Source organism: Protopterus annectens, chromosome 13.part0 (assembly GCF_019279795.1).
Source record: "Protopterus annectens isolate FY-2018-M chromosome 13.part0, PAN1.0, whole genome shotgun sequence".
In the NCBI taxonomy this organism is placed as follows: Eukaryota; Metazoa; Chordata; order Ceratodontiformes; family Protopteridae; genus Protopterus; species Protopterus annectens.
Genome location: NC_056747.1, coordinates 183,255,607 through 183,282,500, shown reverse-complemented (window position 1 = coordinate 183,282,500; position 26,894 = coordinate 183,255,607). Strand labels below are relative to the sequence as shown.

General features: G+C 41.0%; 1 protein-coding gene across 1 annotated transcript in view; it reads right to left on the bottom strand.

Moving 5' to 3' along the window:
• The window catches only part of PIK3R2 (phosphoinositide-3-kinase regulatory subunit 2), a 1,862,656-nt gene that overhangs the window by 21,682 nt on the left and 1,814,080 nt on the right, over window positions 1-26,894 (bottom strand). The window contains exon 15 of the mRNA XM_044090759.1: window positions 20,482-20,652. Coding sequence (XP_043946694.1) covers window positions 20,482-20,652 — 171 coding nt within the window. The remainder of the gene's footprint in view (window positions 1-20,481; window positions 20,653-26,894) is intronic.

Sequence of the window (26,894 nt, the reverse complement as noted above, 5' to 3'; positions counted from 1 at the left end):
GTTCCAGTATGACTCTGCCACAGTCCATGTTGGGGTGAATGGCTTGAGATGTACCTCTCTGGTCTACATGGAGAGACTTGACTCTACTCTGATTGTGTGTTCCAGGCAAGTATGTCCCTAGCCCTAAGCAGCATTCTACCTTCACCCAGGATGACGCCTCAATATAAACAAAAAAGGATTGACTTCAACAATTGCCTTAGCTTCTGGTGTCAATCCAGGAGGATCTGATATCTGTCAGTCTGCCGGGAAGACATAGTCAACAGACCATGCTGCTTTGCCAGGGATGGTCTTCACCCGCCTCCCCCATAGTGCCTTTTTTAGGCAATGTCACAACAACAAAATTTCAAAAGTAAAAAAAAATACTCAAGACAAACTCAAGGTTATGCTGAGTAATGCTAGAAGTCTAGGTAAGAAAAGTACAGTTGTGTACACTTACCATAAATATAGATGTTAGAGTGTAGTCACTGTTGCAGTCATCACACTTGGGTTATCTCTGCCTGCAGGTAGCCCAAATACCAGAAGCTTAGTATTTCTGGGTCAGATGCTGTCACTCCAGGACTGACGTCAGGGGTATAAAAACAGGCAGCAGACACCATTACATCAGTTTTTGTTGCCCCAAATGTCAGGAGCCCCCCAAATAGGGAGCTAAGTTATGGAGGGGAAAACACCACCAGCAAAAAGTAAATACCACTGCCATAAAAAATGGCCATATACAAGATAGGTAGAAAGGATAGAGAAAAACAGGGTGCTGGAGGGAGGGAAACGAGGACTGCAACAGTGAATACACTCTAACATCTACATTTATTTAAGTGTACACAACTGTACTATATTCTTCGTGTTTCACTGTTGCAGTCATCACACTTGGGTTGATTCCCAAAGCTGAGGAAGGGTGGAGGCAGTCAAGAGGAGTTAGGGCTGGCTAGCAGGCCCTGCAAGAGTGCTGTAGCAAATCCAGCTCTGGATTTAGAAAAAAATAGGTAAGTGGTAATGCTTGGTGAAGGTGGGTACAGAACTCCAGGTTGCAGCTTCCAGAATGTCTCTGGTTGGGACTCCCCTTTGAAATGCTGCAGAGGTTGAGGTAGCCCTAGAGGAATGAGTTCTGATCCCCTGTGGGGTAGGTTTCCATGGTGTTTACAGCTGAAATGGATGCAGTGTGCTATCCATTTGGAAATGGTTTGCTTTGACATGGCCTTACCCTCTGCCCCTGTAGCAAAGCTGACTAGCAGCTGGTCAGATTTTCTAAAACGTTTAGTCCTGTCAAGGTAGAACCTGAGCTGTCTGTGCATGTCCAAGGAGTGCAGGATCCATTCCCCTTTATTCTGAGGATTAGGGAAGAAGGTTGACAAATGGATGGCTTGGTTTAGAGCCACACTGGAGACCACCTTACGCATTAAGGACGGGTTAGTCCCGAGGGAAACCCTGTCAGCATGGAAAATAATGAAGGGTTTCACAGCCGTTAGTGCCTGTAACTCAGACACTCTTCTAGCTGTGGTTATGGCTAAAAGCAAGGCTGTTTTCCAAGAAAGGAATTTTAACTCTGCTGAAGCCACAGGTTCAAAAAGGGGAAGCGTGAGATTTTCTAGTACAAAGTTAAGGTCCCAGGGAGGGGTGGGGTGCTCTCCTGGGGGGCCTTAAGTTGTTAGCCCCTCTCAGGAACGGTCTGATGAGAGGGTGAGAGAATAGAGGTGGCTCAGTATTATAATGAGCTGAGATGGCAGATGCATGAATCTTAATGGAGGAGAAGGATAGGCCTCTGTGGAGTAGCTCTGCTAGGTAATCAAGGATTTGAGGTAAGGGGGGCACAGCTGTGTCCTTTCCTTGAGAGTGATTCTAAAAACAATATGAGAGTGATTCCAAGAACAATATCTTTTCCACTTTTCAGCATAGGATTTCCTAGTACTAGGCCTTCTGGCCTCATGAATGACGTTCAGCACCTGTTTGCTGAGGGTTGCTGGTGGAGTATTCAGGGGATAAGCCAGGCTGCAAGATTTAGGGTTTGCAGCTGTGGATGCAAAATCTGTCCCTCCTGCTGAAACACCTGATAAAGGTGTCAGGGTGGCAATGTTGTCAGACTGCGTAAGAGTGGGTACCGGTGTCGTTGTGGCCAGTCTGGGGCAATAAGAATTGCCCTTGGGCTGTCCTGTCTGATCTTGAGTAGTACCTTTGAGAGGAGGGGCAGAGGTGGAAAGGCATAAATTGAGAGGTTTTCCCATTTGAAGGATAAGGCATCCATCTTCCAGGCCCTGCTGTGAGGGTTCCTGGTACAAAATTTACTCAACTGGTGGTTCTCGGGGGAGGCAAAGAGTTCCACCTCCGGTGTCCTCCACCTCTGGATTAGAAGGTTGAATGTGTTGGCCTCCAATTTCCACTCGTGTGGGTCCAGGAGATTTCTGCTTAAGTCGTCTGACAGTGAATTCTGTTTGCCTGGCAGGAACTGAGCTTATAGATGCCCTTGGTTGCTCAAGGTTGTGTTCCACAGGGCCATGGCTAACCTGCTGAGCGGGTAAGAATGGGTTCCCCCCTACTTTTTTATGTACCACATAACTGTGGTGGTGTCTGTTTTTATCAGCAGCTGTCCTGGAAGGATAAGGTATTTGAAGTCTGTCAGAGCATACTGTATAGTTAATCTCTCTTTTTGATTGATGTGCAGGAGGATTTGTCCTGGGCTCCACTTGCCCTGAATGCATTTGCCTGCCATGTGAGCCCCCATGCATAATCTGATGCATGTGTAGTCAGGATTTGGATGGCGAGGGGTTGAGTGAAAGGCAGTCCCTTGTTGTGGTTGTATGCTTCTGCCCACCAAAGTAACTCGGCCCTTAGAAAAGGTATGATAGGAATGACTGTTTCCAGGTCCTGAGAATGTTGGCACCAAAGACTTAAGTACCATTGAAGTTTCCTCTTATGCAGTCTTGCATATGGAATTAGCAGCCACGAACCCTAGGACTTGCAGTATTTTCCTTACAGATAAGATAGCTGGGTTTTGGTGGCCATTTGTTTTAAGTAGTTGTTCAAATAGACCTGTTTTTCTGGAGTGAGAAATGCCATCTGGGAAGTTGTGTTCAAGCTTGGTCCCAGGAATACAATGTTTTGACTGGGCAGTAGTTGTGATTTATTTTCGTTGATGATGTACCCCAATGAATATGGAAATCTTTTTACAATTGCCAGGTGATGAAGCAGCAATTCCCGACTGTCCGCCTGAATCAGGCAATCATCCAAGTATGGGAAAATTTGGATATTTCTCTGCCTGCAGTATGCAATGGCTGGAGCCAGGCACTTTGTGACTACTCTGGGCGCAGTAGATAAGCCAAAGGGAAGTGCAGAGAACTGATAGAGGACAGAGCCTGCCCTGAAGCATAGAGATTTCTTGCAAGACTCCCTTATGGGGATGTGCAGATAAGCTTCTTTTAAGTCTAAGGTGACTAACCAGGCATCCTTGGCTAGCACAGGGAGAAGTTGTTGCAGGGTAAGCATTTTGAATTTTGGGATCACAGGAAAAGTCTTGAGAATTGATAGATCCAGGATAGGGTGCCAAGAGCCCTCTTTTCTGGGCACCAGGAACAGTCTGGAGTAGAAACCCTGTCCCCTTTGTTGTTGTGAAACAGGTTGAATGGCCCTGATATTGAGCAGGGAAAGTACTTGCTTTTCAACCTCTGCCCACTGATTTGGAGGAAGGTCTGGAAACCCGCTTGGGGTTGGCAGTGAATGGAAGTAGAACCTGTACCCCTTGGATACAATGTTTAGAACCCATCGGTCCTGAGTAATGGACATCCAGTTTTTGGCTTGAAAGGCAAGTTTTCCTCCTAAGGGCGCAAGTAGTTGGGTAGGGCTGGGAAGGATAATTGAAAAGTCATTGTGAACTTTTTCCATAAGGGGGTGGCTTACCACTCCCTGTTTTTGAGGTGGGAGCTCTCCATTGTTTAGATCTCTGCATACGCTGAGACTATAGTCTTGGTGGTCTGGTTCCCTTAATTTTGGACTGAGAAGGCCTGGAAGGGGCTGGAAAGGACCAGATTTTAGAAGGGCAATGCCTACTGAATCTAGGTGGCTGCACTTGTAAGAATTCTTTAACAGTTTGCATAGATTTAGCTTTTTCTTCCATCTTTTTAAGAACTTCTGCTCTGGTGCCAAACAAATGGTCCCGATTTAAAGGAGCATCTAGTAATTCTGATTTGACATGGTCTGGCAAAGTTTGTTCCTTGAGCCAAGCATGCCTTCTCAGTACAGACCCAGTGACTGCAGCCCTGCAAGATGCTTCTAGGGCATCAAAACCAGACCACAAAGTATGCTTACTGACTTGGTTTGCAGAATGCATTAACTCTTGTAAATCTTTATTTTCAGCACAATCTGGAAATAACACCATTTTTTGTTTAATTAGTTCTATGTTGCTGGTACTTCAACATGTGAAACTGGCAATTAAATGCCATGATGGCAAGAGTTGCAGAGGTATATACCGTCTTACTCAAACTGTCTAAAGCTCTGGAATCCCTGTCTGAAGGTGTAAGGTTTTTGGCTGTAGAAGTCTTAATACCTTTAGGTTCCTAGGAAATGGTCTCTGGATCCGCAGTAGGATGCTTAAGGAGAAATATGTGAGAATCAGGTACTCTGTAGTACCTGTCAGGTTTTTTAGGGGCCGGTGGTAAAGTGCCTGGAGTAAGACTGAATTCCATGAAGACATCATCTACAACATCCAGGACAGGAGGTACAGCTAGAGGCCTGTGCTGAGGCAACTCTAAAAATTCTCTGAGTCTCTTTTTGAACTAAGGATAGCCCTGGCACTCCCAGCGGAAATGCTCTCGTATGCAAGGTTTCACCAAAGGAAAAATCCTCTGGGGGGGCAGAGGGAATTGATTCCTCTGCATCTGAATCCTCAAAGGTTGAAAAGGGAATGTCCTGGTAATCAGAAGGGTCAGAGTCATTGGACTCCTCGTCTGTAGAATCAGAAAAACTCAATCCTTTGTTTCTTAGCAAGGGAAGGCTGGCTTCCCCTAATTAAGGTGATAAGGTCTTCAGCCATTCTAAGCATTTGTTTTTGTGGCATGGGAGCTTGAGCATGCGCTTTGGTCGTCGGTTTTCAAGGTGTAGTGTGTACTCTCGGCTTGAGAAACTCGGTAGTTTTAGCTGAAAACAAAGTTGTCGGTTTAATGCGAATATCAGTAGGTCGGAATACACCCTCAGAAGCCAGTGCCTGCACAGCAGCTCCAGACCCATCCAAGGTAGAGCCATCCGCAGGTTCCATAGTCGAAGAAGCATCTCGCGGCATACCGGACTCCAAATGGGTCTCAGGAGAGGCCTGCGAATCTGTAGAAGTGGGCATCAAGGGCTGCAAAGGTGCCTCACTGAGTACCGGTGGACTGGCAAATAGCGTAACGGAAGCGTCGTCAGCAGTTCTGTACCTATGCGGTCTGCCTCTGTCTTTAAGCTTTTCAGAAGATCAGTAGTCGGGTGGCTTATCAATGCCATTTTGGAATACTGAGAATGAGAGCGAAAGAATTTAGCGACAAAAATAGCCCAATGACGAATGGTTCGGGTGTTAAACAAGGCACAAAACCGACAGCAAGGGACGTCTTGGTCTGGGCCTAAATAGGTGACACAGTAAGAATGAAAATCTCTGTGAGGTATTTGCTTTCCACAGGCAAGACAAATGTTAACTTTTTCTGATATTGGTTAGAGCAAGAAAAAAGAATCCCAAACAGGATACTTAGCTTTAGAAGACTTCAGGTTTGAAACTCGAAAAATGAAAATTTCAGGTAGTGGCTGACTGGCACTTGCAAACTGCTTCTGCTTTGGGCTCCTTCTTGGCAAGAAAGACCAGTGTAATGGCGTCGGCTGCCTGTTTTATACCCCTGACAACCTGACGTCATGGAAGAAGTGACAGCATCCGGTGCAGAAATCCCAAGACTCTGGTATTCGGGCCGACTGAGGGCTACCTGCAGGCAGATAACGCAAGTATGATGACTGCATCAGTGAAACATAAAGAACATCTGTACTCTCTGCAATCACTCTTCACCTTGGAAGATGCTGATGTCTGTGCAGTCACTGAGACATGGTTCAAGGCCACAAACAACACCCAGGTTGAGCAAGGCTACAATGCCTTCCATATGTTCAGACCTCAAAATGAGCGTGAAAGAACCAAAGACAGAGGTGCATCCGCCTTCATTAAGGACACCACCACCTTGAGACTGACTAAACAGTACGACTCTCTTGAGCTACTTCCAAGTCCAACTAACTGCAAAGAAAACCCCCTTCCACATCATTGTTAGCTATAGGTCCCCCACCATGAACTGAGAGAAACACCTAGACATACTACACTCGCTTGCTATACAGTCAAACACCTTGGTCATAGGGGATTTCAGCTATCCTTCCATAGACTGGGAGGCGTTTACAAACACAAGCATGCTCTCCCTGAGGTTCCCAGTCTTTGTCAATACAAATGCTCTGGAACAGATAGTCCATACCCCCACAAGTGGCTCAAATGTCCTAGACTTAGCACTCACAGACATATGGGGAGGGGGTCACTGCACTACCCGCTGTGTGTTGTCCTCCCTGGTAGGACTGCTCATAAATCAGTCTCATTTGACAAAGATTGGACCTGATCCCCCCCCCACCCCCCCAAAAAGGAGCAAAAATAGTTAAAAATTTCTCCAAAGCAAACTACAGCCTACTAAGCAATGGTATAAATAGTTTTGAATACCCTGCTATCATAGCCAACAAAGACTCATATGCAGAGGATTACACAAATGGCCTGTATAACCACTTATACAACTGTATAAACTTGGCTGTACCTGAAAGGATCAAAACCAGTTCCTCACCAAAAAAAAAAACAACAAACCATCCTGGTGGACCTCAGGTATAAATAGATTATGTAAAAAGAGGGAGAAACTGCTGTCTACGAACAAGAGGGAACTGACTCAGCAGGGGAAGAACACCCTCCACAGCTTGAACAAACAAATCAGATATTTTGTAAAGTCCTCTGAAGCTAACTGCGAAGCTAAATTAGCATACCTAGCTACAGATAATCATATGCCAATCTTTAGCTATGTCTGAAATCTAAAAGGGAAGGCCCAAGCTTTATGCCGAACTAGTAGTGGACAGTAACACTCATACTAAACCTGAGGAAACTGCCAACCTGCGAGCCGACAGATTTGGCATAAACTTCACTCCCCTGTCCTCACCTGTCATACCCCAAAGCATAAAGGCCACCACTCCTCTACCTAGCATCTTCAAAGAGTAGGTCATAACCATGGCCTTCAAAGCCAAAACCCAGCCTACATGGAACCAGATAACATCTCAGGCTACTTAGTCTAAAACAGGACATTGCACAGCCACTTGGTACTCTCTTTAACCAAAACCTAAGCAATAGCTTTGTTCCAGCAGAGTGGAAAATGGCAACAGTTAATTTCCTTGAACAAAACGGGTCCATCAACCATCCCTGGGAACTACAGACCCATAAGCCTAAGCAGCCTTATGTGTAAGGCTATGGAAACAATCATGGACCTTATTAACAAAGACATAAATTACCTTAAAACCCTCAACCCGACCCAATTTGACTTTGTTAAAGATAGATCCTGTTTATTAAACCTGGTGGACTTTTTCCAGAATGTCACCAAAGCTCTGGATGAAGGCAAAACAGTACATGCTACCTATCTTGGCTTAGCCAAGGCTTCTGACACAATTGCCCAATAAAGTATCATTGAGAAATTCTCCCAGCTGGGGATTAACCCATACATCACAAGATGGGTAGCCAACTGGCTCACCAACAGAACGCATACAGTCAAAGCTGGGGATTCCACCTCTACCAGTAGACCAGTTACCAGTGGTGTACCACAAGGATCTGTGCTGGGCCCTCTACTGTTTGCAAACAGTTTCTCAGAAGTACAGGCAAAATTTGATGGCCTGTGGCTTACCAAGTTTTCTGACAATTGCAAACTGGGTGCAATCACAGAGTCCCCTAACGATGTTAACATATTACAAAAGGGGCTAACACAGACAGACAATTGGTGCCAAAGCCATGGACTCAAACTAAATGCAAAAACGTGCATTATTATCCATTTGGCAAAGGAGATTTCCCTGCAAATTACAATATAAACAGACCCCCCCCCCAAGTTCAAACCCATGGTGTGAGATTTGGGAACACATATTGATAGCAACCCAAACTTCGATCAGCATGTGTTCACAGTGGTAAAGAAAGCTTTCTATGTTGCACACCTCATAAGAGCATGTCATCCAGGACTAAGGACGTTATAACTCCTCTGTAGTCGATCCTCAACAGACCACTAATACAGTATAATGCTCCCTTCTGTATGTACCTCAACAGACACCTGCAGCAACTGGAGAGAAAATACAGGGCCTTCAAAACATGACCTACCTGGACAGACTGAAAGCCCCGTCACTGTCGTTTGTATCTTATAGGCTGCTCAGAGGCGACATGTTCCCTGGCTACAGAGCAGTCTCAGACCCCGCCCTAATGGAAATACTGCACATCTGCAAGTCAAATGAGACAAGACTATCTTAACCTAGCCTATGAAATTAACAGAACATGCTAGAGAGACAGATAGGTCTCCCAGTGATTGCCACTCCTAGGTCTCCCAGTGATTGCCACTCCTCTGGAATAAACTCCCAAGTCACATGAAGCAAGGCTACTCGATGCTATTTAAGCAAAAGTTGCACAACTGATGGGAGACTGTAAACTCCCCCCTGGAAGTGGCAGCTATGTCCCTCATGGACAGAGGCAGTTGGTGCTGATAGACATGCTGCAAATACAGACCATCTAACATGGTCAGTTATGGAATATGGGAATAACACGGCTAGGCTTGTAAAGGCTCTAGGGCCATTAGCCTAGCAACTTCCTATGATCCTATATAGGGTCAAAAAGAAGAGGTCGATCTGACCTGACTTAATAACCAGGCTGTTTTATTAGTAGTCTTAAGGGCCACTAAATAAGGCCAATAATCAAGCTATTTAACATGTGGGTCTGGCATGTCTTACTGTTTATAGATCTTTATAGTCAACATGCCATGTAAGTTCTTTGCTGGTGTTTTTTGCTTATTGCTGTTTTAACATGAAGTAGAAAAATATTGTGGTCCCTTTTACCTGGAAATCAGCTTTTGTTGCAATAATAAACAAGAATGGTGCATTTGATGTAATCTCCAGCTACTGCCACATTAGTTTATCATCACTTCTAGACAAGTGTTTTGAAAGGTGCACACTCTCCCCATTAGGGTACAGTGGGAATGACTTAGCCCTTGCAGATGTGAATCAACATGGTTTTATTAAAAAATGTTCACGACTAACTAGCCTAGTACACTTTTATAAAACAGTCAGTGGTGCACTTAGTAGCATTAGCTCTGGTGTGGTATATTCAGCCCTCTCAGAGACATCTGATTGTATTACTGCAGTAGAAGGAATGCTATCTAATATGGCAGGAAATAAATTCCTGCATTAGTGAATAGATGCAATGCTTGTTAGAAAAACAGATGTCAGTGCGTTAATCTGAATGGACGCTACTCCAGCTGATAAGCAGTTTCTTCTGAGGTACCATAGACCTCAGTCTTGGGCCCTATATGATTTAATTATGTGATCTGTTTATTAGCTATTGAAGTTACTTACTGGGTGTACAAATACATAGATATCAAAATTCATGGACTTTTATCTTCATCTAATTTTCTAGTATTGAACCCAGAGGTTTCTGATGTGCTTGGATGGCTAAACAAACATGGATTACATATGAAGTCTGGAAAATGTGGTGTGATGTACTTTAGCACTTACAAACCAGATTTTTTTTACTCAAATTGTCATGTTAAATCACATACATTATATTCTAAATTCAAATGAAATAACTATGTACAATATTTCCATTCGGCCTGACATAAGTAAAGAAACCAATATATTCAGGAAGCATAGATAATTATTTGAGTTATATGGTTATTAGAGAGAGATTAAGTCCATTCGTAGAGTATCAATGATAAAACTTTCCTCCAGGGATTGACTAATGGCTTAAGATAAATTCTGAGTTCTTTAGTTTTGATCTCCATCAATGCTGTTTTCTTCAACAGAGATAAAAAATCATCCATAGTAAGCACTGTACTGGAGTGTCACTTCCTGGTTATAAATTTTCTGGCAATTGCTAGTATTGTCCATAGTAAACACAAGTTTGTTCTATTCAAGTAAGTACTTTCATTTGGATTAATAAAATTAAAGCTTTAGATAAGCAAAAGAATCTCTGAATATAAGAACTTGGGCATATACATCAACTCAAACTTACAAGAGTAATGTTTCTATTGTTATAGCAAAAGCCATGCTTATTATGAGACTATTATTAAAAAAAATTTCACCCCTAGGATTTCTAGGTAAAATTATTCACCACCTACATTACACCAATTATTGAATACAACTTGTCTTTTTGCTTCAATTCTAAAGGTGATCTGTCACTGTTAGAAAGTATCCAAAAGAAATTTATGAAAAGAATAACAGACTGTAAAACTGTGTCTAGAAAACTCAGCCTATATTCAAAAACTTACTGCTGACGACAAAATAAATTATGTTTAGCATTCCATGCTCTCCATGGCAAAGAATTCCAACTTTTTTTGTTAGTATTGATATGGTGCAGACCAATAAATCATCTACAGAATTCAGTTATACTCTCGACAAGTTCCTAAACATCAAATGGTCTTGACAGAATTATCTCTTTTCTTAACACTGCTAGGCCCTAGGACAGAATATCTCTGTACGTCAGGGAGAGTAGTTCTTTAACTGTTTTTTAAGAATAAGTTAGATATTTGGTTTGGAAGTACAATTTATTTCTGGACTTAAGAGCCTGTGTTCTGATGGTCTACACCCTCCATACAGTTTACTCAAGCTATGACACTACGCTTCCATTTATATAACATAAAACCAACCATATTAACATATTGACAGTTACAAACATTATACATGACACGTTCTTCTGCACAATATAATTAAACCAAAGAGAATCCTGCACGTAAGGCAGCTGCACGGCTCAAAACCAAAATCCAAACATCCAGATGAAGAGCCAGCAGACTGTGACGAGCTGTAAAGATTATTTAATGTAAAAAGCACATAAACAGACCGGTTTTGGCTTGACAAAATTTAACAGCCTTCCTCAGTGTTAACGATTGAACCATAAAACAGTGTGCTTAAATACCTAATGGCTATGCCCATAAGCCATGACAGTGGTTAATTAATTATAAATATTCATTTAGTCCAGGTGAGAATAAGGCACCTAATTTTATGATCCACTTTTTTTCTTTAGAGTCCAAAAGACTATGCCAACCTCCTTTATTTGTCTTATTTCCTGATATTTTATCAATAATGGTAAATCTGAAAATAGCATTTGGATGATTAATGGTATGTTTATATAGGGCACTTGTTGGTTTCCTGTTCCTAATGCCACTTAGGTGTTCTGAGATGCATCAAAAATGGATAGACAGGATACGCTTAAGTATAAAGTTAAACCTACTATTAAAAATCCCAGTCTTCAGCTCTTGACTACTTATGGCCGAAATACAGACATCGTATTTGATATAGTTCAGAGACATTGGAATATTTTGAGGGTAGATGACTTTTTATCATCTATTTTAAAAGAAAGATGTCAGTTCTCCTTTAGGAGAGGTAGGAATATGGATTCCCAGTTGAGCCATTATAAACACAGTCATCAGCCAAATAGGGATAGGGACCATGACTGGGGATTTTCTGACAGGATGTGTGCCATGTGGGCATTGCACACACTGAGTCCGTTAATAAAACTAAGGAATTTACAAGTACCAACACCGGATAAGTGTATGACATAACTTTTTTCGCCAATTGTGGGTCAGATTGGCTCATATATTTAGCAACCTGCACATGCCATGCCTTTTACGTAGGACATCCAGACCCCTGCACATACGTATCTCAGAACACCTAAGTGGCATTAGGAACAGGAAACCAACAAGTGCCCTATATAAACATACCGTTAATCATCCAAATGCTATTTTCAGATTTACCATTACTGATAAAATATCAGGAAATAAGACAAATAAAGGAGGTTGGCATAGTCTTTTGGACTCCAAAGAAAAAAAGTGGATCATAAAAATTAGGTGCCTTATTCTCTCCTGGACTAAATGAATATTTATAATTAATTAACCAATGACATGGCTTATGGGCATAGCCATTAGGTATTTAAGCACACTGTTTTTATGGTTCAATCGTAACACTGAGGAAGGCTGTTAAATTCTGTCAAGCCAAAACTGGTCTGTTTATTTATGTGCTTTTTACATTAAATAATCTTTACAGCTCGTTACAGTCTGCTGGCTCTTCATCTGGATGCTTACAATATAATTAAGCCAACATTGCATAAGTTGGTCAGTTCCTGCCTTCTCTAAAACCATTCCCCCTCAAAAATATTTCTGTGCATGTATTGCTTCCACAATTCAATTTTTCTACGTAATTTGTTCCTACCCTTTTCTAAAGATCCCACTGTCAATTCTTCATCTCTGTTGCAACATTCATCACTTCAAATATGGTTGGTTTAGACTTTGATTTCCATTTTCTACTAACTGTTGTTTTTTGGTAGCCATGAGAATTAAACTTAAGGCCTTATACATCTAGACAATTCAGATCATGTATTCCCCCAGCTCAAAAAAATAATTTTCTTAGTTATACGCATTTGCTCACCCAATATTTCTCACATAGTACTCCAAAGTCTGCTAACTCATTACACTAACAAAATATATGTTTTCAGTTACCTGTCTAGTCCCTATCACACCTCCAACATTTGAAACTCTCACAGAATGTTCCACAACACTGAGATGCCCTTTTCTTGATTCATCAATTACAAAATATCATCACCTGCAAATAACGCTAGCTTTTCTTGATTACCATACCAATTACATCCTTGAATTTCTGAGACCCTTATTTTCTCTGCAAGTGATAATATAATGCAAATAAAGGGGAAACAGGACACCCCTGCCTAGTTCCTCTGTTCAGACACAACTTATGAGATGGGAAACTTTCCACTTCAATGTTTGCCTCCAATCCCTCATATAAACCTTCTTACTGCATCCAGGAATGCAAATGCTTCCTTACTGATAAAATTCCTCTGTTGAATGTTTTCTCTTTATCAAGACTAGCCATCAACAGGGGTATTTTCTTACATTCTAAAAAACATGTTTAGAAGGATCTAATTCTTTTAGAATTGTTGGTACGGGGAAACTAGGGTGCGTTTCAGTTCCTGCACCTCTTTACCCTTTTCCCATAAAGTTTTAAAAAATTCTGCAGCAGCAGCAAGTCCAAACAGGGCTGAATTGTCAAAAGGAGCATCCATGAGTTTCAATTTAACGTCCTCTGGTAAAGGCTGAAGTCTCCACTAGGCAAATCTTCTCAGTAACGAACCTGTGGCAGCTGCCTTAGCTGAAGCCTCCACAGCATCGTAACTACATTTTATTGAATGGTGAGCCACATGAGAGGATGCCCCAAATCAAAGTTAGGGCCAAAAAGACACTCAGAGTCTGGCAAGTCTGAAATAATTAAGTTGGGATAAGAGTTCCAAGGTGTACTTAGTCATGGGAGCTTGATAACTGATCGCCCTAAAGGTGAGGGTGGCAGAAGTGTATACTTTTTTGCCCAACCTCTCCATATGTCTGCTATCTTTGTCAGATGGCAGAAGGGTAGTGGAGGGAAGTAACCTAGAGGGCTTATCAGAAGCCAGAGTGATGACAGAAGGGTCAGCAGAAGGGGCTTTGAAAAGAAATTTACAGTCTTCAGGCACCTTGTAGAATCTTAGGGTGCTGGGAGTCGGGAGTCTTACTGGAAGATGCAAATGGATGCAAAAATGCAGGTTGGAAAAGGGGAACAGCTGAAGGACTAGTAGTATCTACCTGAAGTAATTTGTAGTAACGTTTCTGAACTTCAGACATCTGACAACTATCCCATTTGAAAGGTTCTCTCATCTTGCCCAAGGTCTCACTGAAAGTAATTTCCTCCATTAAGGAGTCAGTTCCATTGAAGGGTTCCCTATTAAGTAAGCGAACACTTAATATAGCAAACGCTGTTTAACCGACAGCTAAATGTCTAGACAGCAAAATCCCGAAGACATGGAACAGCGATTTTTTTTCCCAGGGGAAAAAAATCACTGGGAAGTTTCTGGGACTTTGCCGTTTCCTACATTATGGTACAATCTCAAAGTTGGTATATTTAAGTGTTGGGGGGGGGGCAAGCCCCCACTTTATTTTGTGTTTGGGGTTGTTTTTTTTTTTGCGGACCAGCGATTTCTTTCCCTGGGGAAAAAAATCACTGTTACGTTTGTTCGGAATTTTGTGTTTTTGTTTTTTTGGGTCGATTATACAGCAATCACTATTTTAAGAGTTCACTGTTATAATACAGACCACCACTGAAGTCCTCCTACAGGGAAGCATAATCCAGAGGGAAGGGGGGTTGAGAATAAGCTAGGGACTCATCCTCAGAGGATTCTTCCTCTTTGGAAGAAGCCTCTTCCCATCCTTCTTCTGAGGAGGGGTGACCCAGGGTGTGGCCGGTACTGTAACCCCTGAAGGAGGCCTAAGAGACACAAGGGCATTAAAAACACCCTGTGTAAAATTTTACCAATCTTTTATTGAATCAGTGGAAGTGACACATGCTTAGTTTTTTGTTTTTTTTTTTTTGTTTTTTCTTTGCATGCAGATCAGTCCTATGTAAGGTCGGAGGGCCAGACACAGGCCTAGTTTCAATAATGTCAGAATCAACTTCCTCCCTAATCAATATCTGGGAAATCCACCTAGGGGCCTTGGAAATCACAAGTCTAGGCTCCCCCTAGAGATCCACACTTGATGCCTGCGGTACTTCCAAGGATGTGCTGTCATCCTGATCTAAGGCGACCACCATTAAGGGCTCGGCCATTGAATCAGACATAGGGGCTGAACGTTTCTCTGGGCTAGCAACTGCCTCAGGAGAGATTGTCCACTGCAGGAGGTGTAGCTGAAATTTCCGGCCTAGGCTTCTTGGCCTTGCAAGTGACTCTGCCTCAGGCCCTGAGGAACCCTCCATAGCACTTTTCGCAAAGTAGTTCCAAGCGCGGATTCTCTCAATAGCTAGATAGGGAAGCTAACCTACTTCTTAAAGTTTTAGGCACAAAGGCCTGGCAGACAGAACAAGATCTATGAACATAGGTTGGCCCAAGACAAAAAAGGCACTGCTGGCGATTGTCTTTATGTGGAATCTGACATCCACATTGACATTTGCCTTTCTTGGATGACATTAACGCTAACCACAATAAACAAGGTAAAGAAAGTCTTCCCCCAACGGGGCACTTATCTGAAATGCTAAGACAGCAACCACTTCGGAGAGAAGACCAAATCTACAGGTAAAGCGTTCGGACTGGCGGCTAGGAAGTTCTGAGGATGGTGTGTGCGTACATCACTTTTATGGCCTATGTCCGACAGCATCCTACGTGTGATGCACCACACACCTCTAAGTAGTGAGAGCCTTTTGTATAATGGTTGATGTCGGGTCTTTGTGGCAGGCAACTCCCTAATGTAAAGAATATTGCAACAGAGGAATAGGAGGACATCATGTATTCCCCCCAAAAATAATTTCCTTAGTTATACCCATTTGCTCACCCAATATTTCTGACACAGTACTCTGTAGGGAATTTTTAAAGTCTGCCAACTCATCACACAAACACCACATATGTGTTCCAAGTTACCCCTTTATTCCTCATCACAGCTCCAACATTTGTCATCCACCTAAGAAAAAAAATTATTTGCAGTCTGACTGGGGTATAAAAATACCTATGCAAACACTTCAAAGCAAAAATCCTAAATCTTCTAGACTGTTGCATATCTGGGAGCCATACATATGTCCTCACATTGTCTCTGTGAATTGCTCATCCAATCTCTCTTCCCAATCTTTTCTAACCTCTTCTGATTTATTCCTATATTTATGATGCAATATTTTATATGCCCTACTAAATTATCTGTTTGTAACAGCAGCTTCTGCTCTACATTCAAATAAAAACTACCAGTGCTCGTCTTTCACTTAGGATTCCCTTATCCCTTTCTTTTTACCTATATTCTAATATCAATTCCTGACAGTCTACAGCCACGTCTACCTGGCCTCTTCACATTCTGTTACCTTTTCTTCTCTATTTGTTCCCAATACCTTGGTTCCTTTGCTAGTTCCCTCCAGTAAATTCCAGCCTCCCTTTACCTATTCTCTATACCCCTAATTGCAGTCATCTTTATTGCAAGAATCTCCTTTTCCCCATTTCCATTGTTAGCTTAGTTCTTAGAATACTTTCTACTACTTCATGAATATAATACTTTGACTGCTGCTATTCTGCTTAAGGATCTGCGTCAAAATTCCACTCTCTCCTTATTTCTTGAACCCCCCCCCCCGCTTCATCATCATTTTCCAATTTGAATTGTTGCTTCCTGCTTGTGTTATGTATAAGACCCTTAACTGTGCAGTTCTAAAATATCACTTCAAATCAGGTAATAATAAACCACATTGTTCTTTTGGAAGGATCAATTCATCCCACTTGACTTTTGCCCTCAACCTCCCAGGAAAAAAACCTTTAACTTATTAATTATTATCCACAGCTTCTCCTCTGGCTGATAAAAATATGGCTGGCCTGTGTATAAAAGTAAACGGACTAAAACATTTTCATTAATTGTATCTTGCTATCCATATCCATAAAGAAAGAGTTTCCAGTTTCTCAGTTTTTGTAATATCTTTTGTTTAGTCCATATATATTTAGCTGACATAACAGAATCCTTTTTAAATCCATGCTTCTAAATACTTCATGCTATCATGTCCCTATAAATCTGGGTACTGCTAAACCAATTCATGTATGGGTACATACTTTACAGATATAAAATTAATGAAAATAAAGTTGTGGCTATATCTCAAAAAACTTAAACTGCCTCAATGTTCCACAACACTGAGATATCCTACTCTGGATTTATCAGATACAAAATATTGTCTGCAAATAAAGCCAACTTTTCTTGATTACCATTCCAATTATATCCTTGAATTTCTGAGACCCTTATTTTCATTGCAAATGATAACAATGCAAATAAAGGGGAAAGAGGACCCCCCTGCTTGGTTCCTCTGTTTGGACACAACTTATCAGACAGGAACGCTCCCACTTCGATGTTTGCCTCCGATCTCTCATATATTATCCTAATTAACCTTACTGTATCCAAGAATGCAAATGCTTCCACTGACCTACTCATAAAATTCTTCTGTTGAATGCTTTCTCTGTATCAAGATTCACCATCAACAGCAGTGTTTTCTTACATTCTACTTCCCTCTGGATCATCATTGTTCTATTAAATGTTGTCAAACGTTCGTCTTGCCTCCACAAAACCACAATGATCCATATCTATATATTTTGGCAACACCTTTGCCATTCTTTTAGCCATTACAACCTAACACTTTATAACCATAGTTAAGCAATGAAATATGCCTATACGAAGATGGATTTCATGGGTGCCTACTTTCTTTTGGTATTACAGCCGCCACAGCTTTTTTTCCAGGATGTTGGTGCTTCTTCTCCTTTTAAAATAGTGTTGAACAAAACCTTCACAGGATAAATTTAAACTACAACACAGCAGGTACGATTCATACCCTGACATGTTTCTGCACTCTTTTTTATATTGGCCAGACATGTAGGAAATTCAAAGTGACAATGAAGGAACATATCAAGGACATTAAAAATAAGAAGAAAGTTTAATAGGAGTTCATTTTAGTTTGCTAAATAACTAAAATTATTAGACTTTAGCAACCTATTTATAACAGAACGTATGGTAAACACTGAATAGCCAAAGATGAAAAAGTATCCTTACATTTTGTTACTTTGACATCTGGATGTTTGAATGATGACAGTGAGTGGAAGGTTTTACATGCCTGTTTCTGCAATGTGATTGGTTGTGATATAACTAAATATCTTTATATATTTTTTCTTTTCTCATTTGGAATTTTTTCAGCAACTGAATATCTTCTTCCCTAAATGGTATCCAGAAATGCAAAGTACTCTGGCTGTGGTCTGAACAGAAATCTAGACAGTAGGAAAGTCTACTTTATAATGGTATAGTTCAGCAGCCTGTCAGTTCTGGCACCAACATCTTCCATCTGCGTCCTATTAGCTTGATGCTTGTTGGTTAAGCTCTGCATCTATCTACAATAAACCCCTAAATTTACCTCCTGCTTCACTGCTTTTGGTGCCCCCCTTTTCAGCTTGTGTTCTACCCTGGGGGTTACAGAACTTATGATGCACTGCACACTCTACTGCTCTGAACTTCACGCTCTAATATGTCTTGCTCAGTACAGCAGCGTAAAATTTTGAATTAACTTTTTAGGTCTCTCCCAAGACTGGTCTCCCTAATGCCCCTATATTTGGGTGGTCTACAAAGAGAATGACCTTAGTTTCAATACCTTGAGTGATGTCTTCAATAAGCACATTAAAGAGCACTGGCCTTAGAACAGTATGCTGTGGCAGTCAAACACTCATCTCTTTAACCTGTAACAGACACATTTACTACCAAGCTTTCTCTTTATCCCCTGGCCATTTCTATACCTATCAAAATGTTTTCCCCATATCTTCAAACCTCTTCACAGTTTGCTGGCAAGGACCCCCTGCAGAGCTATTTTAAAGGTTTTAGTGAAGCATACACAGATGACACCAACTGTACACTTCTGGCCCACTTCCCTTGTATCTGAAGTCCTTAAGCTGTAGCAGCAGGACCTAAGTACTCACATAAATTTCTATTCCAAAGCTGTCTTCCAAGCATTGTACTAGATTTTTCCTTGATAGCCTCTCATTTTTTTTTCGGTTAAGGTCACAGTTCAAAAGCCTGCAGCTTCACACACTGCTCCTTATTCTGCCTTTTTAAAAGTCTCTGGGATTTTCAACTGTGGCCACTGATCTACTGAACAGTTCCAGTACAATTTCCCCACATTTTCTGTAAATCTTGTTGGGCAATGAGAAGTGGATTTACAATGGACCCTTCTCCTCTGTTATCTCTAAGGATCTGTAGCTCCATTTTTATCTATTCCTGGTTAAACATCCTCAATTACCATCACACTCCTCCTGTCTTCCCATGATGGGATCATTTACCCTCTTTCTTCTGTGAATAAAATGGCAAAGAAATAACTCAGCATTTCTGTTCTCGCTTCACTTTCTTTGAATTCATTCTCCTCCCTGATTAACTGATATATGTCTGATGGACTTAGTGACTTCAGACAGCACGATTCAATTCCTGGCCTAACTACTGCACTTTTTACAAGGAAAGCACAAGGCATCTTCTAGAACTATAAGAAAAGTTCTGGCCTCTGCAAGAACTACCTCCCAGCCTGACAAGCACAGACCATCCTTTCCAGCTACTGCAGTATAACTCTCTCTGATTCTAATGTCAAAACTGAAATCCACCACCTAGTCAATGGCTTTTACCTTGCAATCCTCCAGATGTAAAACAAACACAACCTAATACAGATACCAATGCAGAGTACCAAGCCTCATTCTCAGACAGAAGTATCAAACGTGACAACGTTTTACTGACATCAGAGAAGCAAAATTTATACAACACATGTGGCTGCCAAAAAGAAACTAAGCTCATCAGTGGCATGTTTAATCTTCAACAGAATGCTGCACAGGAAAAGGAATCTCTCCCATAGTGCTGCACCAGATGGTGCAACCAAACTACAATATCAACTGTAAGACATGCACAGGAAAAGGAATCTCTCCCATAGTGCTGCACCAGATGGTGCAACCAAACTACAATATTAACTGTAAGACATGCACAGGAAAAGGAATCTCTCCCATAGTGCTGCACCAGATGGTGCAACCAAACTACAATATCAACTGTAAGACATGATAGTCTTAAAAAAAGGTTCTAAGAAATACACATTTCTAGATGACTGGTCATATCTATGGGTACACAAACTATAAGCATGATCCTAGAAATTATACCTGGACAAGTCGAATAAAATCAGACAAATAATTTTTGTGAAGTCCAGGTCTCTAGAGAATCCTTGAAATGCAGCATGTATAACAAGATTTCTCAATTGCGAGACAGGCTGAAGTCACAAACATTTTATGCAGGGGGGGCGGCTTCACATCACGTGACTACATTCCATGGCTCCACATTCCTACTTTTATACTCGAACTCCACAGCTCTCATTGCACTATGGGGAAGGCAACACTTTGAAAATGTCTGCATCAATCAATTCTGCAAATAAAAATCAAAAATCTCTGCTGCTTCCTGAGGAATCAAGTCTTCAGAGAATTCAGCTTAAAGGAATGCAACACAACTAAGACAAATTCATGATATTCAATGAGCTTGAGTTCACATGCAAACACTAATGAATTTAAAACAGTTCACTGCAACCATAAAAACAAAATTCTAATGTCACTATGCTATTACCAGAATGATTCAAGAGTTATGAGCACTACCATCACTGTTCTAATCATTATAACACACTGATACTCACACTACTGAACAGGCATAAGAGTCCTTCTCTGCTCTTTCTCGGATTAGGAATGTTCCATCTGGCTTTCCGTAAAGCATCTGCTCAGCTTGTGCACGATTAATATTTCCAAGGTACCATGTTTGTTCCTTGTGATGTGGAGGGTCATCGTCATCATCCATTGTGGAATATTGGCTAAGAAGACAGGAAATACTGGCAAATTAACTCTGCCTGGCCTGTGGTTATGTTATAATATTCACAAGGGACATCTACACTACTTAACACAAACAAGTTTTCTCCAGGAACTCAATCTGAGGTTAGAAAATTCCAAAATAAAATATGGCTAAACACAACAAAATGTTGCAATGCTAAAGGTTCTTTACCTTCGTCTGATTTTAGGATGAAAAAATTACTTCCATTCCACCTTCTCATTCATACATCATTCTGTATCAGCCTCATCTGTTTCAACAGGCATTATTCTAGCGCAAGTCTAAAATGGTTCCTTATGTAGACCCCTGCCTCCTTTATAATGTTAAATAATGATATTAAGTATAACACATAGTAAAGTAGATTTGTGTTGTATGTAGCTGGGGTAATTAAAATGAAGGGGTGAGGGTCAGTCTGTTTTGTAATTGTTGTATGTGCTAAAGATACCAAGGTAAACAAATGCTTTTTTTAGTTTTAAGAAATATAGGCATTACAATGTAAAAAGGATGAAAGGCTGGACAAAAGTATGTTTAAGCTAATATGCTGTAATCTTGGGCTGCTGGGGTGGGGAATGGGGTGTTAAAGTGCATGGATTACAATATGCAGAGGTGAGGTGTTTTCTCTTACTTTTGTATAGGTGAATGTCTGGATTAATACCCTTGGCTTCATCTAAAAAGTTGTGTAAGCATGTGGGTTTGAAAAATAAGAAAACATTGTGAATGCAATGAGTAGTTTTCCTTTAGCTAATAAATGCTCAGTGTGAATGGAAAAGTCTGCAGCTGAGGACAGTTGTACAATCTGTTTTTATATTTCTATGAAAACAAGCAGGTTCAGGCAATACATCTTGAGAGATCTGAGCACAGTTTGCTAAGGGTAATATAAAATTAAAAGGTACAAGAGCAAGCACCTCAGTAAAAATAGTTTGATATTTACTAAATTAAATAATAGCTTTTTTGGTACCTAAATACTTAAATGTATTTGCTAGAACGTTAAGGGCATGCAGGTAGGTGCAAGTGTGAATGGGCGTGCCTTCGTTGAAGGTCGGGCTGGCAACTCAGCACCATAAAATCCACTGCCAATCATGAGCGGACCGTAGTTCTGCTGTGGCGACCCCTAACCGGGAAAAGCCGAAAGACATACATACAATTGTATAATTTACTTTTATTTAAAGATGGCCAGTGCACTTTTTCTTAAGGCCAAGAGAGTTTTCTGAAAGCATAAATTTTTTTTTTTTTTACATCTGGGAAGGGAACAGTGATAAGAAAAGAACTCATAACAATTAGTGTAAGTAGAAGCATAGGCTGCAACATCCATGTTAGTATGGACAATCTTAATTTTAGGTTAGGTAATGTCTGTGGATGCAGCTGTCAAATTGGGACAATTGCTCCTATCAGGAGGGTTAAACTTCATAATTTGAAGATGTATATAGTTTTGTGAATTTGTTTTAAGTTAAAAGGTTATGGGAGTGTGAGGGTTATCATTAAATCAGTCTTGAAAAATGTGATACAGGTTCAACAGGAGATGGCAAGTAACAACGGTATAAAATGTCAACCTAGCAAACATTAGTGGATGCATGCAACACAAAACTTGAAAATAGACATGTAACAAAGCTGTCATGTATAACAAGGTTGCAACAACTTATCATAATGGCCATGCTATCTATATTATTTTGGAATGTAAACAGTCTCACAGGTATAGACAAAAAGGTAAGAGCAATGAATTAAATTAAGAAATGCAGAGTGCAAATAATAATGCCACAGCAGACATACTTGGAAACAAATGAGCATGTGAATTTGATAAAATTTCAGTATGGATGTTCAGGAGAATATCAAGGACAAAGGAAAATGGGGAATATGCATAATAACTGCTAGAAAAACTCCAACAGTGATAGAAGACTGAAAAAAGATAATGGTAGATTTGTGGTAGTAAGGGGCTACTGGCAAAGGAGGGGGTTTATGCTGACGTACTTATATTCCATCTAAAAGTGCCATTATGGAGCTTAAGAAAATTTGGGGAGAAATAATTATCTTTCAGCAGGGAATATTACAGCTGGGAACTAGAACTTAATTTGCAACAGTGAGAATGTATCTGAGGGCTTATAGGGAAATGCAACAAAACAGAGTTTACTTCTGAAAAAAATTATGAAAATATTTTGAAAGAAGAATGTGAATTTAGTAGTAGGAACGCAGACAGAATTTACATATTACTCCCAGAGGCACAACAACTGGGCTACACTAGACCAAACTTAACATTTAGCTGAAAGCTTTGGCACAGAATAACTATTTCAGATCATGTACCAATAAAAACTAAGATAAAACTGCAGGGTAATGAAGTAAAAAAGACAATGCCACTTCCCCACCTATCTGTTAAAAAGAGAGAAATTTATGGAATGGGTACTGGACACTTAAGAGAGTCATTAGGGAAGACAGAAGTTTCTTCAGAAGTTACAACTAGTAAGTGGAATAAAATGAAAGTGGAGTTTAAAAACAGGGTAAAAAGAAAAGCAGATATGGTCAAGAAGTAACAAATTATTTAGATAGGCTGACAAAGGTTTAAGTACTGCAGAATAAGGGGAATCTCACAGAACAAAAGGCGCAACTGTAGAATGCTAAAAGTATTTGTATAATAAGCATGAGTTTATAAAAGCTGCTGTTAAGCAACTGTTTTTCAAGACCTCCAGAGCACAAAATCTTTTAGAATAATGACGTAGGCAACAGAAAGTAGAAAGGGTTGCTGACAAACTTAGGAGGCCTAAAACAAGAAAAAGAACCAGAGATCCTGCAGAGGTTTTAGAGATATTTCAGAATTTTTTTTGAAAATACATATGAAACAGAGAAATGTGGAAATCAAGAAAGAGCACAAATGGAAATATTTATGGAAGACCCAAGTATACCTAAGAGGTAGATGAGGCTCAACAATTAACAGTTAGGATAAAATGGTGATATATACTCAATCTGCAGAGAAGTCTCCAGGAACAGATGGTACTCTTGTGGAACTTTGGAGATAGGAAGAAACTGACAAAGATCTGGAAGGTTTTAACAGTATTGAAGGGAAATACCAACATCCTGGAAGAAAGCTGTGGTGGCTGTCGTATCTAAAAGTCAGTAAAAAACCCATCAGATCCAGCTTCATATAAGCCCATTTCAATTTTCAACCATGATTAAGAAGTGTTTGTGTCTGTAATATGTAAAAGAATAGCAAAGGTGTTGCCAAGATTGGGATCACTGTGGTTTGGTGGAGGAGAGGCAAACATTAATAGAACAATGATGATCCACAGTGAAGCAGAATGCAAGAAAACACCTCTGTTGGTGAGTCTTGATGCAGATTAAGTATTCAACAGAGTAAATTGGGATTTTATGAGTAGGGCAATGGAATAATTTGCATGCCCTGATATAATAACATGGCTAATTAATAGGATATATGAGAGACTGAAGGCAAGAATTAAAGTAAGAGGGCTTGTCTCTGATACGCTGTGTCAGAACAGAGGAACCAGGGAGGGGTGTCCTCTTTCCCCTTTATTTGCTTTATATGTAGAGCAGTTGGCAAGGAAAACAAGGGACTCAGAAATTAAAGGACACAACTGGCATGGCAATTAAGACAAGTTGGCTTTATTTGCAAATGACATTATTTTGTACCTGATAAAATCTCAGTGTTGCTGAACATTATGAGGCAGTTTGAAGTCTTTTTATGATACAAAATTAAGTTATAACAATGGCTATACCTGTAAATTATGTAACCACATATGAACTGGTTCAGCAATTCCCATATTTATGGGGACATGATAAAATGAAGTATTTCGGATGAAATGTTGGAGTATGGATTAAAAAAAAGCTTCTGGTATAGCAGCTAAGGATATGTGGGAAGAGACTAAACAAAGGATAATACAGTAAGAAACAAGCAGTGAGACAGTGATCAGTCCCTTTAGTTTTATGTACGTCAGGCATATTTTAAACAACCAGAGGAGAAATTGTGGTCAATAATTAGGGTTGAAGGAATTTATCTGAGAGGATAAGAGGGCAAAGATCAAGTGGTATAGGTTGAACCTTCTAGTAGAACAAGGTGGTGTAGGATTACTTGAATGGATATTTTAGAGCTACACAGTTGAGGCTTGTGTGCATAACAGAAGCAGAAAGCTATAATTCAAAGTGAGAAGTGATAATGGTGAATTGGGGGAAATTCAAGAAATAAAGAAATAAGAACTTACCATAATGATAGATGTCCTTCTCTTCTCTGTTGCAGTATTCTTTACATGAGGGAGGTGCCTACCAAGGCGACCTGATGTCAGCCAGTACACCAAAGTCTTGTAGAGTGTGTGGTATGTCTCACATAGGCAGCTATTGGATGTAGGCCATAAAGGAAATGTACGCACGCAACACCCTCAGAATAGAAGCCCCAAGCGGAGAGACAGTCGAAGGAATACAGAGTCAGTACATCCAAGAACCACTGGAAGTGGGGAAGGAGGGTGGGACAGAATACTGCAACAGAGAAGTGAAGGACTTCTATCATTATGGTAAGTTCTTACACAACTGTTCTATGTCCTTCTATTCATCTGTTACAGTATTCTTTACATGAGGGAGAGTACCAAAGCTTATGCAGAGATGGAGGTGGAATTAGCTGTAGAAGTTTCCAGAAAGCCATGAAGGATGGCCCTGGCAACCCAGCCCTAGATCTGGAGATGGAATCCAGTTTGTAATGTTTGGTAAAGGTGTGGACAGAGGTCCAGGTAGCTGCTTCTTGGATAGAGTTGGTGTCTAGTCTTTTGAGAAAGGCACCTGAGGAGGCCACTGCTCTGGTAGAGTAAGCTTTGACAGACTGGGGGGGGGGGGGTCCATGGTAGGTACAGCACAAGGTAATGGGTTTGGAAATCCAGTTAGAAATGGTCTGTTTGGACACAGGCAGTCTCAGAGCCCCTGGTGTGGAAAGAGACAAACAGCTGCTCAGATTTCCTTATAGTTCTTGTTTTGTGAAGGCAAAATTTGAGTTGTTTATGTACATCATGTGTGTTAAAATCTTCTCACTATTGTTTTGAGGAAAATGGCTGGTAAGTGTAGTCTGGTTTAAGGAAACCTCATTAACTACTCCGGGCATAAAGGTGGGGTTGGTGCGAAGGGAAATCCTGACATTGTGGAAAATCCAAAAGGGGGAGAGGCCATCAGGGCCTGGAGTTCAGACGCCCTTCTGGCAGAAGTTATAGCTACCAGCAAGACAGTTTTTTCCATGTGCAGTGTTTTAAGGATCTAGAGGAAGCTGGCTCAAAAGGGTGAGTGTGTCAATTTTTCTAGCAAAAAGTTAGGATTCCAGGGAGGGGCCACAGGCCTCCTGGGAGGTCTAATGTGCAGGACGCCTTTGAAGAACTGTTTAGCCTTAAACCTAGAAGGGAAAGAGGCAGACATTCAGAAATGGCTGACAGATGTGCTTTAACTGAAGTATAAGCTAAGTCAGAACTGAGCAACTCACGCAAGAAAGAAAGAACCAGAGGAAGATCTACTGTTAGTGGGTCTAGGTTGTGACAGACACACCAAACAGAAAATGTTTTCCATTTGGAGAGGTAAGATTTCCTGGTACTGGGTTTCATGGCCTCCTGCAGGACTTGAAGCACGTCCTCAGAGAACAGGTGTCTAAAAGGTACCAGGGCTCTATCACCCACAGAGTCAGTTGAAGAGTTTCCAGTTGTGGACTGATGAGGGTGCCCATGTGTTGTCCACTCTGGGCAGTAGAAGGGGGGATCAATGCTGTCTTGGCCAATCGGGAGTCACCAGCATGATTTTTGGTCTGTCCTGCTGAATATTCAGCAGGACTTTTGGAATGAGTGAAAGGGGAGGGAATGCATATAGAAACCTCCCCCTTCCAGCATATTGATAGGGCGTCCACCTTTCATGCCAGGGGGTGAGGGTTCTCTGGCAAAAAATTTTGGAACTTGTCTGTTCAGACGGGATGCAAACAAGTCTACTTGAGGAGTACCCCACTGGTGGACTATGTCCAGGAACACATCCCTGTGAAGTACCCATTCATGGGCCTGTGTTATGGATCTGCTCAGTGTGTCAGCCACATAGTTCTGATTGGAAGGGATGTAGACCACCTGCAGAGAAATCCAAAGTTGGAGGGCTAGTTCCCAAACCTTTAAGGCTATTTGCTCAGGAGGGAGTATTTGGTCTCCCCTGCTTGTTTACATATCATAGAACTGTCATGTTTGTCTGTGTAAATCCTCAGCCGGCCTGGGTTGATAAGGG